The 14,994-nt window shown below is 43.8% G+C and overlaps 1 protein-coding gene across 1 annotated transcript in view; it reads right to left on the minus strand.

Annotated features, from left to right (window-relative positions):
• The window catches only part of adcy6a (adenylate cyclase 6a), a 108,270-nt gene that overhangs the window by 87,637 nt on the left and 5,639 nt on the right, over positions 1-14,994 (minus strand). Inside the window, exons 2-3 of the mRNA XM_084069463.1 lie at positions 6,116-6,353; positions 3,711-4,665 (exon numbers count right to left, since the gene is read on the minus strand). Of these exons, the coding sequence (XP_083925589.1) occupies positions 3,711-4,665; positions 6,116-6,135 (975 nt within the window). The 5' untranslated portion in view covers positions 6,136-6,353. The remainder of the gene's footprint in view (positions 1-3,710; positions 4,666-6,115; positions 6,354-14,994) is intronic.

Here is a 14,994-nt window from a genome sequence, read left to right on the forward strand (position 1 = left end):
GACCAGTGGTACAGTAAAGAAATTCCATAACTCTATAACGGATCCGCCACAGTTAAAAACCTGCGCCTATAGGTCTTGCTTTAAATCGCGCATTTTAATAGCGACCGTAAGCCGAGCTTTCACGACACTTCCGGTCAGGCACCGGAAGTGTTGTGAAAGCTCAGAATCAGAATCAGGTTTATTGTCACATCACAGGTTTACAAGGTAAAAAAGTGGGTGAAATTCGTTTTTGTATATCATTCCCATCGCAACGTTAGTTCCATAGAAAGAAGAGTGGGGAGAGAGAAGAAGAAGAGGGGAGGGGGGCAAGTGGGAAGGCAAGTGGCTTACACTCGAGCGCATTCAAGAACAACAAGTTATTGAATGCGAACAAGAACTTGTAAATTAAAAACAAATGGCTGGCACAATGGCCAATTATTTTTGTATTTACTTGGCACTAAGTGAGTTAAAGATGGGGACTCGGAGGAGTTAAGAATTCAGAATCTCAACAAAAGACAAGAAAGAGACACTGGTGTCTACATGACAAGAAAGAGACACTGGTGTCTACATGACAAGAAAGAGACACTGGTGTCTACATGACAAGAAAGACACAGAGTAGACAGTGGAACAGTCAGCTGGGGCATTAAGGCCACTGTGGTCTCAGGGCATGGCAATTTTTTGAGGGGCACAAGGCCAAACTGAGGGGCGACGACTGCCATGACCTTCGTGGCCTCCCTGAAATTCCTGCCCTGGGCCACAGACAACACAAACCCACACACAAGAGACATGAGCGGATGTCCATCCGTCTGTCCGTCTCAGCGAGGCGGACCACTCAGCCCACTGACCTTCAGCCAGGACCCCTTGGACCTTGGCATGGAGCACAAACAACCCCCGTACGTACGTCCCATAAGTTGGCAAACAAATACACAAACAATGCTACACGCAGTCACAAGACACAATGGACTCACACATATACACTGTGATATACCACACCGCCTCAGCAGACCAACCACATGCTGTGTCTGTCTGTCTGTCTGTCTGTCTGTCTTCCATTCATAACGCCAGTGGTTCTCAAACATTGTCAAGGACCCCCCGCACCCCCTCCCCCCAATTGTATCTATTTGGCTGCAGTCCAAAACTGTTAGGGCGGTTTCACACTATGGTCCCGGGTGCGCACTCGAGACCCCTCCGTTCCCGAGTGCGCTTGGCTGGCCAGCATTCACACTGGCCAAGGCTCTAACGCGCCCGAATACACTTGCATATATACCCCCGATCCTATAGGTGGCGGCATGCACATAGTGCTTCGCCAGTGGACACAGACGTCATCAACTATGCGACAATGTTTGTGCTGGTCGCGCATAAATATAGGGTTGCCGCTGGGGAGAGAGTCAGGAGCGCACTGAGCGCACAGAAGTCAAGGCACAGACTGCTGTGTTGTTGACAGACAACGGATGCACGCTTATGAGAAACAACACAAATAAAACCTGGTGAAACACTTGTGTGCATTAGCGCAAGATGAGGATACAGGAAACATTCAGTCTAAATGTCCAGTTTGCTAACCTTCACAACCACTACTACTTTTGTATTTGAAACTTTACATTTCTCTAAATATTATAAACTTTCACGACAGCTTAAGTACAAAAATATATCATTTATGAAAAGGCAACTAGCCTATACAGTGAAGTCGGACTGAATGACTGAAACCTTGTATTGTGAATTGTACTTCCATGTACTGTTTCTGATGTCTTACTAAATAAAGTAACGTCTTTTCTTTTTTTACTCTCTTTGTGTGGGGATTATCTGGCACATGTATGCATCTGTTATGAAAGAGAAATTGCATCATGAGTGAAACGGCTATAGTCCTTGGGAAACCATAAACCTATGTAGGCCTACATCTAAATGAGTTACCATATTTACTTACACATTTCAAATTACAAAGCCTTATAAGCTATATATTTCTGGGATGCATAGTAGCTGAAACTCCACAAGATATCCATATATATATATATATATATATATATATATATATATATATATATATATATATATATATATATATATATATATATATATATATATATATATATATATATATATATATATATATGGCCTCTCTCTCTCTATATATATATATATATTGCTGCTGTCATTATATGGCCGTGACACGGCCTCTCTTTCTATCTCGCGCTCTCATTCTATTTCTGTATGTAATGTTTTATATAAATAAATAAAAAAGTTTTATATATAAATATTGCGGGTTTTAGCGCATCATCCCGCGGGTTCATTTTATAATTTAATGATGAAATTAACCCGCGGGATCCGGCCATGGTTGAACCCCTGTGGATTGATCTGCGACGTGTTTACTGTTTTTGTTGACTGTCTTTGTCGAGTTTATATACCGTCACCTATTACAAATAGCGGGCCACTTCCGTCAAACGATACGCTTGCTTTCACATTGCAGTGTACCGTAACCGAGGACGCAAGAATCGCACCCGAGACTACCTCTCGAGGTGGTTTCGGGTACGGAACGGCGATCCGTTTCGGGGAACGATGCGCAACATTCACACTAGCGCGACACCTGCCAAGCGGCCTGGAGTGCGCACCCGGGACCATAGTGTGAAACCGCTCTTACTTTTTCAGGATTCAAATTCAAAAACAGCAAAAGTAGCAGATCTACAAGCTGTGGATCTGTTACTTTTGATGCTATTGTGTGACACTGCAGTGTGATTAAATAGGGGCGTTAATTTACGAAAAAACACAAAAAGTTATATGGAGATGAGAGGTTTCTGCCCGACAGCAACGGTTATGTAGAATAAATACTACGACGTTTTGACTGAATGCGTGCGGTCCGCGTTTTAAAGAATTCCTTGAGACCCTATAGGCTGCAGCACAGAGAGACAATTGGCAACAGATTGCAACTTCACTCTGAGTGAAGCACATGGTCTCTACAAAGCAATACGATATATTATAAACACGCCTGTTGGAAAAGCCTGCCATAAAACATGATGAGACAAAGCAGAGCCGTGCTGGACGGACCCTTGGCCTGCAAGCCATCTAAAATAAAGCAAACACACTGGAAGGAGCTTTCAAATAATGTTCCCGTTGTCAGACAAGGTTCTATTCCCGTTTTAGTCAAAATGTCCATTATCTGTTATAACAGTCTGTTATATTTTTGTGCAGTGGTTCCCAACCTTTCTTCCTTGGAGCCCCCCCCCCCCTTCTTACATCATACAAAAGCTGAGACACCCCCCCGCCCCACCACACACATACGCGCGCGCGCGCACGCACGCACGCACGCACACACACACACACACACACACACACACACACACACACACACACACACACACACACACACACACACACACACACACACACACACAGTTTCTTTAAAAAATATGAACCACTTTGAGCGAAAATAGGTAGTTTTACAAGCTCTTGCAGCTTGGCTATTTTCGCTTTTAATTTAAAAAAATATATATAATACAATAATATAATGTATAGGCCTACCCAAAAATGCAAGTTATAATTTCGTGCAACATGTTTAGAATTGTGGACTACCTCCAGACAGACAAGATCTACAGTAGATCGTCTATTATGAGAGAAGATATAAAAATATATATAAATATATTTCATGACCCAGCAGCAGCAATGCGGACGTTGGGGGTCCCAGACCCCCGGTTGGGGGAACCAGCGGTGTGGTGTGGTGGTGCAAGCCCATCATCTCTTACCTGCTTCCAGAGGAACGCGTCCTCCTGGTTGATCTGCCAGGTGATGACCACGTGGATGACGCTCAGCACCACGCCGCTGAGCACGGCCGCCCGCATGCGCACGGGCAGCAGCGTGTAGATGATGTAGATGAAGAACACCGACCACCAGATGCCCTCCGAGGCGCTGCGCGGCCGCACCATCAGCACGCCCAGCACCTGCACCGACACCAGCACGCCGATCACCAGGTAGCTGACCATCCACATGTAGTCCTGGTGGAAGCCGTTGCGGTTGCACACCGCCATCAGCGCCACGAAGAGCGCCATGGCCACCGCCAGCGCCGACGCGTAGGCCGCGTGCGGCGGCCGCGTGGCCACGCAGTGGAAGGCGAGCATCACGCCGCACACGATCACCAGCACGCCCATCAGCATGGTCAGCGAGCTCTGGTTGAGCCGGAAGAAGTAGCGCTGGTAGAGGCGCTCCAGCTTGCGCGACTCGAACTTCTTGGACTGGAACACGCGCACCACCCGGAGCCAGCAGTCCGCCGCCGTCGTCACCCCTCCTCCTCCTCCGGGACCCCCCTCGTCGCCCGCGTCCCCTCCCCCGTTGCACCCTCCTTTCCTTCCCTTGAGGTCGTCCTCGAAGCCCAGGTCCACCGACTTCAGCCCCACCCCTTCCCCGCAGGACGACGACGACGCCCCCCCGCCCATTTTGCCGTAGTGGTCCTCCTGCCAGCCGCAGCGGACGCCGAAGTTGCCCCCCCCGCCGCCGCCGCCGGGGTGGTGGTGGTGCTGGTGGAGCGGGGCGCCATGGGAGGGCGAGTCCATGCCGGCGTCCGAGTCCCGCAGGCAGCTCATGTACCGCGGGTTGCAGAGAGAGGAGCCTCCCTTCCGCTTGCTCTTCTTGCCATTGCGCTCGCCCCACGCGGTCTTGCGGTCGTCCACTCTGGCCACTAGGAACCCACTGAACCAGGACATCCTGTTATAGGCCCAGACACACCGGGACACAGAAACAGAGGGTCAGTACTAGTGTTGATTTTGACAGCAAATTTTGATTCAGTTTTAGTCATAGTCTTTTGAATCAAATTCCATTTAGTTTTAGTCATCTGAAATGTTAGCCGAGTCTACAAGCTCACAATGTGTCGCAGCACGACACGTGAGCTTGTAGATCTGCTATTTTCAGAGCGCAACACCTGAGCGCAACCAAACATTAAATGACTTGTCTTTTAGTTCTACTGGATCTCTTCTCCACTAGTCCCTCACTAACATTTAGTCTAGTTTTTATTTGTTGACAAAATTGTATATTTAGTCTATTTTAGTCATCATTCAGTCATCATCATTTTTTGTTTTCGTCAGTGAAAAAAGGTAGTCAATGAACATTTGTCGTCATAGTTTTAGTCGACGAAATCAACACTAACACACATATGAGAATAGACAAGCTTACAGCCCAGATCGAAAGGCTATGTACGTACTTAAGGGTTGCAAAAGTTAAAGGGATATTTCACTTTCAAACATGTTTGGGATCATTTTAACGTCTACTCAGGCTTTAGTGTTTCGCCCCAGACAGTTTTGAAGTTGCTTGATTTGAACTTCAAACTCCATTTTAACCATGTTATATTTATTGAAAACACACGTCCCTGGTTCTGGTGACTGATATTCTCCTTCTAATATGCGAGGGGGCCATGTTTTTTCAATTACTTTTCTCATTTATTTTTGGGGGAAAATGAAAAAAAAAGAAAATGAAAAAAGGCACATATTAGAAGGACAATATCAGTCACCAGAACCAGAGATGTGTGTTTAATCGTGTATGTTTAATCAAACTAATCGATTCATTTATAAACATCCATCCATAATGAAATAATGGATTTATAATTAATAAAAGTTGTTAATTGATTTGTTGATATATTTAAAAATATATATATCATTTAAACCAAACTTCTTGATTTCAATTAATTGAAAAAGTAATCAAAAGAATAATAGCTAAGAAGACAATCGACAGTCCCAGCCCTGCTATACTTGGATTTTTCTTTCTTGAATGACCTATGATGATCTATGACCTCCTGGCTGTTGGTAGAACTGCCACAATTATTACATAATCGCCAAATCGCAATTATTTGAGATAATCGCAATTATTTTTGCATAGCCGTCATAATCGTTTCCATGTTGAAAAATGTTCACACATTTTCAAATATTAAAAAAGCTGAAATATCAGATCTACAAGCTCACAACGCGTCACTTAGTGACTCGTTGTAAGCTTGTAGATCTGATATTTCTGTTAGTTTTACATGTATAAAATTATTAAATATGTCAATAATTTCTTTGTATATTTCAGTTATTTGTCATATATGCACACACAATTAAATAGTGAATCGCAATTATTTGAGTGACAATTAATGGTCAACTTAAATTTGTAATGGTGACAGCCCTACCTGTCTGGGTTCTGGTACATGTCCCAGCCCTGTCCTCTCCGGCCGGTTCACTCATTTATCCCCGTTTGACGGACGTTTGAAGGGGCGAGGGACGGTTTCTCTGTAGGGTGGGAGAGCAACTGGAGGCGGTCAAGTGGCCTGATAGTGCCACGCAACCCCCAGGACACCGTGAGGAGACTGGCTGATTAGAAATGGAGGTCGACGGGAAGAAGGTCTATCTCCAGGGCTTTTTCTGGGTCTAGAAGGAGGAAAACAAATACATACACAGCAATTTACAATAGGCACTACAGCAGCCATAGTGTGAAGACATTCACAGGTGTTGCCAATGATACTAATGAAGGCTCTGTTCCATTCTGGTCAAACAGAGTCAGGGTGCTGTTATTGTGCATGTTGGCTCACTGGAAACGCTCTGTTACACCAGTGGGTCTAAAATGTGGGTCCAGGGACCCTCATGGTTCCTTAAGGGGTTTCCAAATGGCCCCTTACTCTGAGTGTACAAATTTGTACACTCTCAGAGTTATGGGGGTCGTCGAAATTGAAAAATCTGCAAACCACTGTGCTACACTAAATGGAACAGAGCATTCATTAGTATCATGGTAACACCTGTGAAGGAAGTGATAATATGGCTGCTGTGCATAGAGCCTATTTAGGCATTTAGCAGACACTCTGAATCCAGAGCGATTTACAGTAAGCAAGGTAAACGCGAGGTAATATCAAATGCATAGAGATAGTAATCTGGGATCATCAGTCCAGACGGTATAATATCAAAAAATGATGAATAATCTGTGCATTGAAACTATAGAAACTATAGGATGCCAGGTCAACAAAAGTAATCTAACACATCTGAATTACATTTGACCTTTGCATAAGCCTGCAACTAAGGTCGCCACTCGCCAAGGCTAGGTCAAGTGCTACGGGCTGAGGTGGAGTCTGAAGAGGTGAGTCACGGGTCCATTTGGTTCCATTTGTACACTCTCAGAGTTACACACATGTAAGGGGCCATTTGGAAGCCCATGACCCCAACTGTAGACCCACTGGTGTAGCAGAGTGTTTCCAGTGGGCCAACATGCACAATATCAGCATCCTGACTCTGTTTGACCAGAATGGAACAGAGCCTTCATTAGTATCATTGGTAACACCTGTGAATGTCTTCATAATATGGCTGCTGTGAATAGAGCCTAAGATTGGGAGTGAGTCTGCAGTTCTATGCGACTGCGATGGGGAGTTTGTTCCACAGTTTGGGAGCCAGAAGGGAGAAGAGTCTGGGACGTGTGGAGCGTTGTCCCGGATGTTTTACTACAGCAAATGTAAACTTAGAATGCAAAGCAAACAGAACATAAAACGGCAGGGGTGTATCGTTGTTAAATGGGTGGCAATAAAGTCATGTTTCACAGAAGTAGGACAGCAAACTTCCGCAAACTTAATTACCATGACCGAGTGTGATTGGCCTTTTGTTTTGAGAATAAAAAACACACTGAAAACTAGTTGTTTGTATTTCCATTATTAGTGATCTACACTGCAGGCTGCCCTGCTGGCTCAGCATGGAGTGCATTGGTTTCAAAGTGGGGCCTGGGGACCCCCGGGGGTCCTTGGGAGTAACATAGCATCACAATCATCTTGACCACTTTATCCATTTATCTATTGGCTATTCAAAAAAAATCTACAAGCTTGTACATCAGCTATTTTCAGATGGTGGGCCGTGGCAAAATACATATCAATTTGGGGGTTTGAGAACCACTGCTATAGTGCATGGACCACATACTCCTTGTACTGTACAGTACGTCGCAGGTACCCGAGTTTGAATCCGACTGCCATCATTTCCAGTGGTGTAAGTACATTTACTCGAGTACTGTACTTAAAGGGATATTTCACTTTCAAAAAAACTTTTGGTCATTTTATCATCTACTCAGGCCTTTGTGAACCCACCAGACAGTTTTTAAGTTGCTTGATTCATTATTTAGATATTTGATATTCATTTTATCAGACATGCCCCCTTCCTATACAAACCCATTGTAACTTCAAACTTCATTTTAACCATGTTAGATTCATCAAAAACACCCGTCCTTGGTTCTGGTGACTCATCCTGCCCTAATGCGTGAGGGGGCCGTGCTTTTTCAATTACTTTTTTCATTTATTTTTTGGAAAATGAAAAAAATTAAATACAATAAAAAATGTAAATAAAATAAATGAAAAAAGTAATCGGAGAAACACGGCATGGGGCGTATGATCCCATAGCATGGGCGGACGGCCCGTCTCCCCATTGGCTTAAAGGACAGGCAAAAAGGGGAAGTGTCCCCATTGGCTTAAAGGAGTAAAGGACAGCCAATGATGCAATTAACGACTAGTTGATCAGTCTCTTCCTACACCAGGCTGCACCCACCCTGGGCAAGACCTGGGATGTTGGTTGTCTAGGAAGTTGACAACCGGAAACGGTTGAATTTGGCGGAAGTACCACCCAAGGAAATGACGTTGATGCTTTACAAATCTGTTAACATTCTCCGTGAATAAAACGAGTGTTGTGATTGGTCAAAAAATATAGTTTCCGGGGGAAACGGAAATCATGTCCACTCGGACTTCCTAGACACTCGATGCTTTAGGTCGTGACCAGGCTCTTCTTTTCGCAGATGAGTGAGGCTGGGACCGAGGTTAGGCTGCACCTGGTAAAAATCTTAGAAAAACAAAAAGTGGTTTCCATCTGTCCGGCAGAATTGGCAGCAAATACTGTGGCTGTTTGATGTGTTTCAATTGAAACGAGCCCTCCACTCGCCCAGAAATCCCCCGACTGACATGCAACACTCTAATAGCTCAACTTCATTCAAATATGATGACATAGTGTACTTAAAGTACAAAAGTAGAAGTACTCATTATGTCTTTCACAAGTTTTCAAATGTATACAAATATTTTGAAAATAGCAGATCTACAAGCTCAAAATGCGTTGCATCGCGACACATTGTGAGCTTGTAGATCGGCTATTTTCAAATGGCCGAAATGCATATAGGGCTGAAGTGGTTAATGTATGTTTTGTAATAATAATCAAAATCTACAAAGTAACTCAAGTTTTCAAATAAATGTAGTGGAGAAAAAGTACAATATTTGCCTCTGAGATGTAGTGGAGTAGAAGTAAAAGTACTGAAAATTGGAAATACTCCAGTAAAGTAAAAGAAATACCTCAAAATTGTACCTCAAAGTACAGTACTTGAGTAAATGTACTTAGTTACTTTCCACCACTGCATGCAAGACTCTAATAACTCAGCCGCTGTCGTCACTTCATTCAAAGATGATGACATACTGGACACCGCTTCAAAGCCAACAGTCAGCTTTAGTTGGAGTAAGAATCCAGTGAGCAACTCAACATTCATAGTAATATGGTCGATGGTTCATTTCTTTCACTATGAACACTACTAAGTTGTCAGTCAACGAATACAAACTCGTAAATTCTCAAACTAAAGCAAAATACACACAATTAAATAATCTCTTTTAGCAGCTATTTGGTAGCCTAACAAATACTCCTAACAGGCCAAAAGTGCATGAATAACAACATAAATTTCACAAAGATTTCACAAATCTCTCAAGACACCACTACCCTAGTGTTGTTGTTAGTTGGAATAAACACAGAAGCACCCGGGAGGAAGAGGACTAAGAGAATGTTTTCCCTCTTTTTTTCACCGAATAGGTTGCCAGATTGAGAGTTCACAGGCTCTCAAAGCATGCTGGGAGGTATATGCATGGAGGTGGGGAACCTCCAGGACATTATGTCCCATTTATATTTGATTGTGCATTGTGTGTCATGCATCAAACATAGCCCTGCATGGACCTACAGCTTGTAGGTCTATCTCATAGATTTCAAAATAACGAAGATGTAACAAAAATCTCCGCCCATTCACTTGTACGGAGTTGCTCACCCAGCGCATACTCCCTTTTCACCCCTTCTTCCGGGTTGGACAATGTGATGGGCGAGGCCTATTTGGGGCCTATGTGGCGCGCTTTGCGTCACTCTGCGCGTCGTCTCGCATGCGCAGTAGCGTCACCTCCGCCAACCCCGTGCGCAAGCTTGTGCGCAAGCTCGTGAGTCGAGCCCATTGGTCGAAACCACTTCCGCTCGTTCACGTGTAATAAGCTGCAGTACCTAAGATTGGCCACCATCTCCAATGAGCTTCACTGGACTCCCTATCGACTCTGGGGGCTTGGTCTATCCTCAATGCATGGCACCAGTGCGTAACTAAGTAGCTATAATTATAATGATACTGTATTAATTATGTACTGTGTCTTCACTCCTCCTACAGCCAGCAGAGAACCACCACTAGTTAACCAGGTCACCAGGCTTTCTGCGGTACCAATAGGCTCTATTCACAGCAGCCATATTATGAAGACATTCACAGGTGTTACCAATGATACTAATGAAGGCTCTGTTCCATTTAGTCTAGCACAGTGGTTTCCACGACCCCCATAACTCTAGAGTTACACACCTGTAAGGGGCCATTTGGAAGCCCATGAGGGTCCCTGGACCCCAACTGTAGACCCACTGGTGTTTCCAGTGGGCCAACATGCACAATATTAGCACCCTGACTCTGTTTGACCAGAATGGAACAGAGCCTTCATTAGTTAGTATCATTGGTAACACCTGTGAAGGAAGTGATAATATGGCTGCTGTGAATAGAGCCTATTCCGCAGAAAGCCTACCTATAGACAAATCCACAGACGCGCTGCCTGTAGGCAGCCATAGCTGCGGTGTCAACGCTCCTACACCGCGACACCGCAGCAATGGCCGCCTACAGGCAGCGCGTCTGTGGATTCGTCTATACCGGTTCCCATTCCTTTTTTTAGTGTAGCCCTTTTCCTTCCCAATTAATAGTTATGCCAATTCATTAATGAATCCTCCCTCTGCTTGCTTCTGACAGTTGTTGTACCCTCCTGGCTCACCTGCCAGTGACGAGCCCCCACCGGGTGGATGCACTATAGCGCCCTCTGTCCTACCGCTCCCGTTCAACATTCACCATCAAAGATAGACCTCCCCGCCCAGCTATGTTCATATAGGCGCTCGGCCAAACCAACCGGATGCACCTGCACCGGTGGATTCGAACGCATAGTCTCCACGGTGTTTTTTTTTTATTTTTTTTATTTACCCAGGGTAGTAGCTGAGCACAAGTGCTCATTTTCAGCAACGCCCTGCACATAGAAACACACAGACAGACAGACACATTAAAACCTGGGAGCTGACTAGTACAACCACAGTCTTATACTGTTGGCCACTACGCAGCTCCACTGGAGCAGTTGGGGTTCAGTGCCTTGCTCAAGGGCACTTCAATGGTGTTGGGGAAGTGGTGAACATTCACTTCCCCACCCAGATTTTTCCTGTCGGTCCGGGGATTCGAACCGGCAACCTTCCGGCAACGAGGGCGCACCTCTAACCTTTAGGCCACCACTGCCCCTGTTGGCACTGGGCAGGTACTTTATACCCCTGCACCACCCGAGCGCCCTCCCTCCATTCCATTTTTAACCAGCTTCATCCGGTCTAGACAACTGTATCCATTAAGTTTATGTATCCGCTGATTATCTCTACACCGGACATGCAAACTGACATAAAAAGTGAAAGTGATCCCAGTCTACAAGTGGGACATCTGAGCAATCACTGACATTGACTTTTTACTGAAATAAAAACTAAGCTATGATGACTAAAACTATGATGACTTAATATATTGACAATTTTGTCAACAGTTAAAAACTAGACTAAAATGTTAGGGAGGGACTAGTGGAGAAGAGATCCAGTAGAATTAAGACAAGTCATTTTATACTTGGCTGCGTGTGAGTGGCATGCGCCAAATATAGCCGATGTACAACCACACGACACGTTGTGAGCTTGTAGATCGGCTATTTTCGGCACATAGCCAAGTATAAATCAAGCATTACGATGCCATCATGGCCTGCCAAAAATACACTTAATTCAACTAAATCAACAGTACATTTAGTCGACTAAAATCTCACAATATTTAGTCAACTAAAACTAGGCCAAAACTAAAACATTTCAGATGATTAAAACATGACCAAATCTAAATGGAACTATGACTAAACATTAAATAACGATTTGCTGTCAAAATTACGATTTGCTGTCAAAATGAACACTGCTTGAAGTGCCCAGCCCTGTTCAGTTATGGAAATGGCCCCCCAGGTGATGAAGGCCTCCTCATCGACACATCAAACCATGACATATGGACATCCTGTGGAACGGCCCACTTCCAACCTCTCCCCACTGACACCTAGAATGCTAAATGTCTAAGGAACGGCTTTCATCCTTAAATTACCTGGAAGTTGTAACAACATATCCTGTTGCACATAAATCAGTGTGCTATAGTGACAGTGTTGTTGTGACACATTTCCTGGACGACAACAAAGCGTGCGTGAGGATTGTTGCCTCGCAAAGTAACAAAACAAAGAAACAAAACATGTGTCAAGGATTACAGCAGTAATTCTGGACCGGTGTCTCTTAACCAGTGGTGTAAAGTAACTAAGTACATTTACTCAAGTACTGTACTTGTACAAGTACAATTTTGAGGTGTGTTTTACTCTACAAGCTCACAATGCGTCACATTATGAGCTTGTAGATCTGCTATTTTCAAAAGATTTGTATACATTTGAAAACTTGAAACGGGACATTCTGCATAATGAGTACTTTTACTTTTGGTACTTTAAGTACATTTTGATGCCAATAGTTTTCTACTTTAATTTTTTTTTATAATTTGAATTTCGGACATTTACTTGTAACAGAGTATCTACATTGCAGTGTTGATACTTTTACGTTAGTAAAAAATGGGAGTACTTTTTCCACCACTGCTCTTAACTACATGAACCCTAGCGTAACCCTACTATTCTGGGGCAAAGTAGAGTTGTTCCGGTGGGTTTAAAAGTGTTTCAACTGGTCAGCCAAGTGAGATATCGGCATATAAGTGATATTACACTAATTGTGTATATCTGTTCTTGAGGTAATTGTTTATCCCCCAAAATCACGTAGCCTAATTTGACCTTTGGGATACATAAATAAGTTGGTGTGTGTCCAAAAACCTAGTTACTGCACTTTGGCTTTGTGGGGCAGTATGGGTCAGGACTGATAATGTATAGGCTCTATTCACAGCAGCCATATTGTCGCTTCCTTCACAGGTGTTACCAATGATACTAATGAAGGCTCTGTTCCATTTAGTGTGGCACAGTAGTTCTCAGATTTTTTAATTTCAGATTTCCACGACACCCATAACTCTGAGAGTGTACAAATGGAACACATTTGTACACTCTCAGAGTTACACACCCGTAAAGGGCCATTTGGGAGTGTTTCCAGTGAGCCAACATGCACAATATCAGCAGCACCCTGACTCTGTTTGACCAGAATGGAACAGAGCCTTCATTAGTATCATTGGTAACACCTGTGAATGTATTACAATATGGCTGCTGTGCATAGAGCCTATTGGGGGAGTTTGATGAAAGAGAGTCCTCCCATATGGGGATTGCAAGACTGATGTAGTTTCTGATGTTTTTTAGGCTGGGGACCCCCAGGGGTTGTTAATATAGCATCACAATTCTTTTAAACACTTTAACCGTTATTTTATACTTTGGCCATTCAAAAAGAGCAGATATACAAGCTCATAGCGCGGAACTTCGTGCCGCACTATGAGCTTGAAGATCTGCTGTTTTTAGAAAAATCTTGAAAATTGTGCAAATCTTTGAATATATAATACTAAAAATATTTATATAATGACTCAAATCTTTGCTACTGGAGGTCCCTGGCACAATATATTTTTGAGATGGGGGGTCCGCAGTTTGAGAAGCACTGAGATCGAGATTCTTGTCTGGAAAGGTTTTCTAACCTCGGGAACAAGGCACGCACAAAACTCTACTGCAAACTACAGTAAATCTAATAGAGGGCAGGGGAATTGTAGGCTCTGCTGCTATAAATAAAATACAACGCGTTCAATGGCAAAAGATGAGAGACTAAACAGATGCATGGCACTGGAATATAGGACACTAAAAGACTAATACTATAGCCTACTTACTGCAAATACCCAGTAAACTTGACCTGAGTTGGCTGGCGCTGTACTTGGGTCCGCTCTTTTTTCTCCCTCTACACCAAACCGCGTTGTGAGCTTGTAGATCTGCTATTTTTGCCAAAATGTTCAGCCCAGAATAGGGATGTTTCGAGTGGTTAAAATGTGGTGCGCAGTTGTATGAACAGCTCTGGATCCACTCCACAAACACAAGAACGCTCGCCCCAAAACACGCTCGCCCCAGGTCAAATCCAGCGACCTCGGAACGGTCGCCACCAGATACTCAGTAAAACTATGCCTGAACCTAATATTCCTAAACGTAACCTCAGTAAAACTATGCCTGAACCTAACCTTATTCCTAAACGTAACCTCAGTAAAACTATGCCTGAACCTAACCTTATTCCTAAACGTAACCTCAGTAAAACTATGCCTGAACCTAACCTTATTCCTAAACGTAACCTCAGTAAAACTATGCCTGAACCTAACCTTATTCCTAAACGTAACCTCAGTAAAACTATGCCGATCTACAAGCTAACAATGCTTCGCAATGCATTGTGGTATTGATACTTCCATTGCAATACCAATGCAATACTGCAATGGTATTCTACATTGCAGTATTGAAAAAAAAAGTGAGTACTTTTTCCACCACTGGTTAAAGATTAACCATCAACACTTCCCACAAAAGCCTCCTTAACTTTAAACATGTCCTTTGTTTGCTATGCAGGGGCTGTTACCTTCAATATGAGGAACAATGCAGGACTTCTCAGTAGCCCAATGTTTGCTCTGGTTGTGCTAGATGTGTTGGCTTTCAACCACCCATATCAATTTGACAGCTCATATCGTTGCCGT

The sequence above is a fragment of the Gymnoscopelus microlampas genome (genome assembly GCF_963454915.1).
Source record: "Gymnoscopelus microlampas genome assembly, chromosome: 10".
Lineage (NCBI taxonomy): Eukaryota > Metazoa > Chordata > Actinopteri > Myctophiformes > Myctophidae > Gymnoscopelus > Gymnoscopelus microlampas.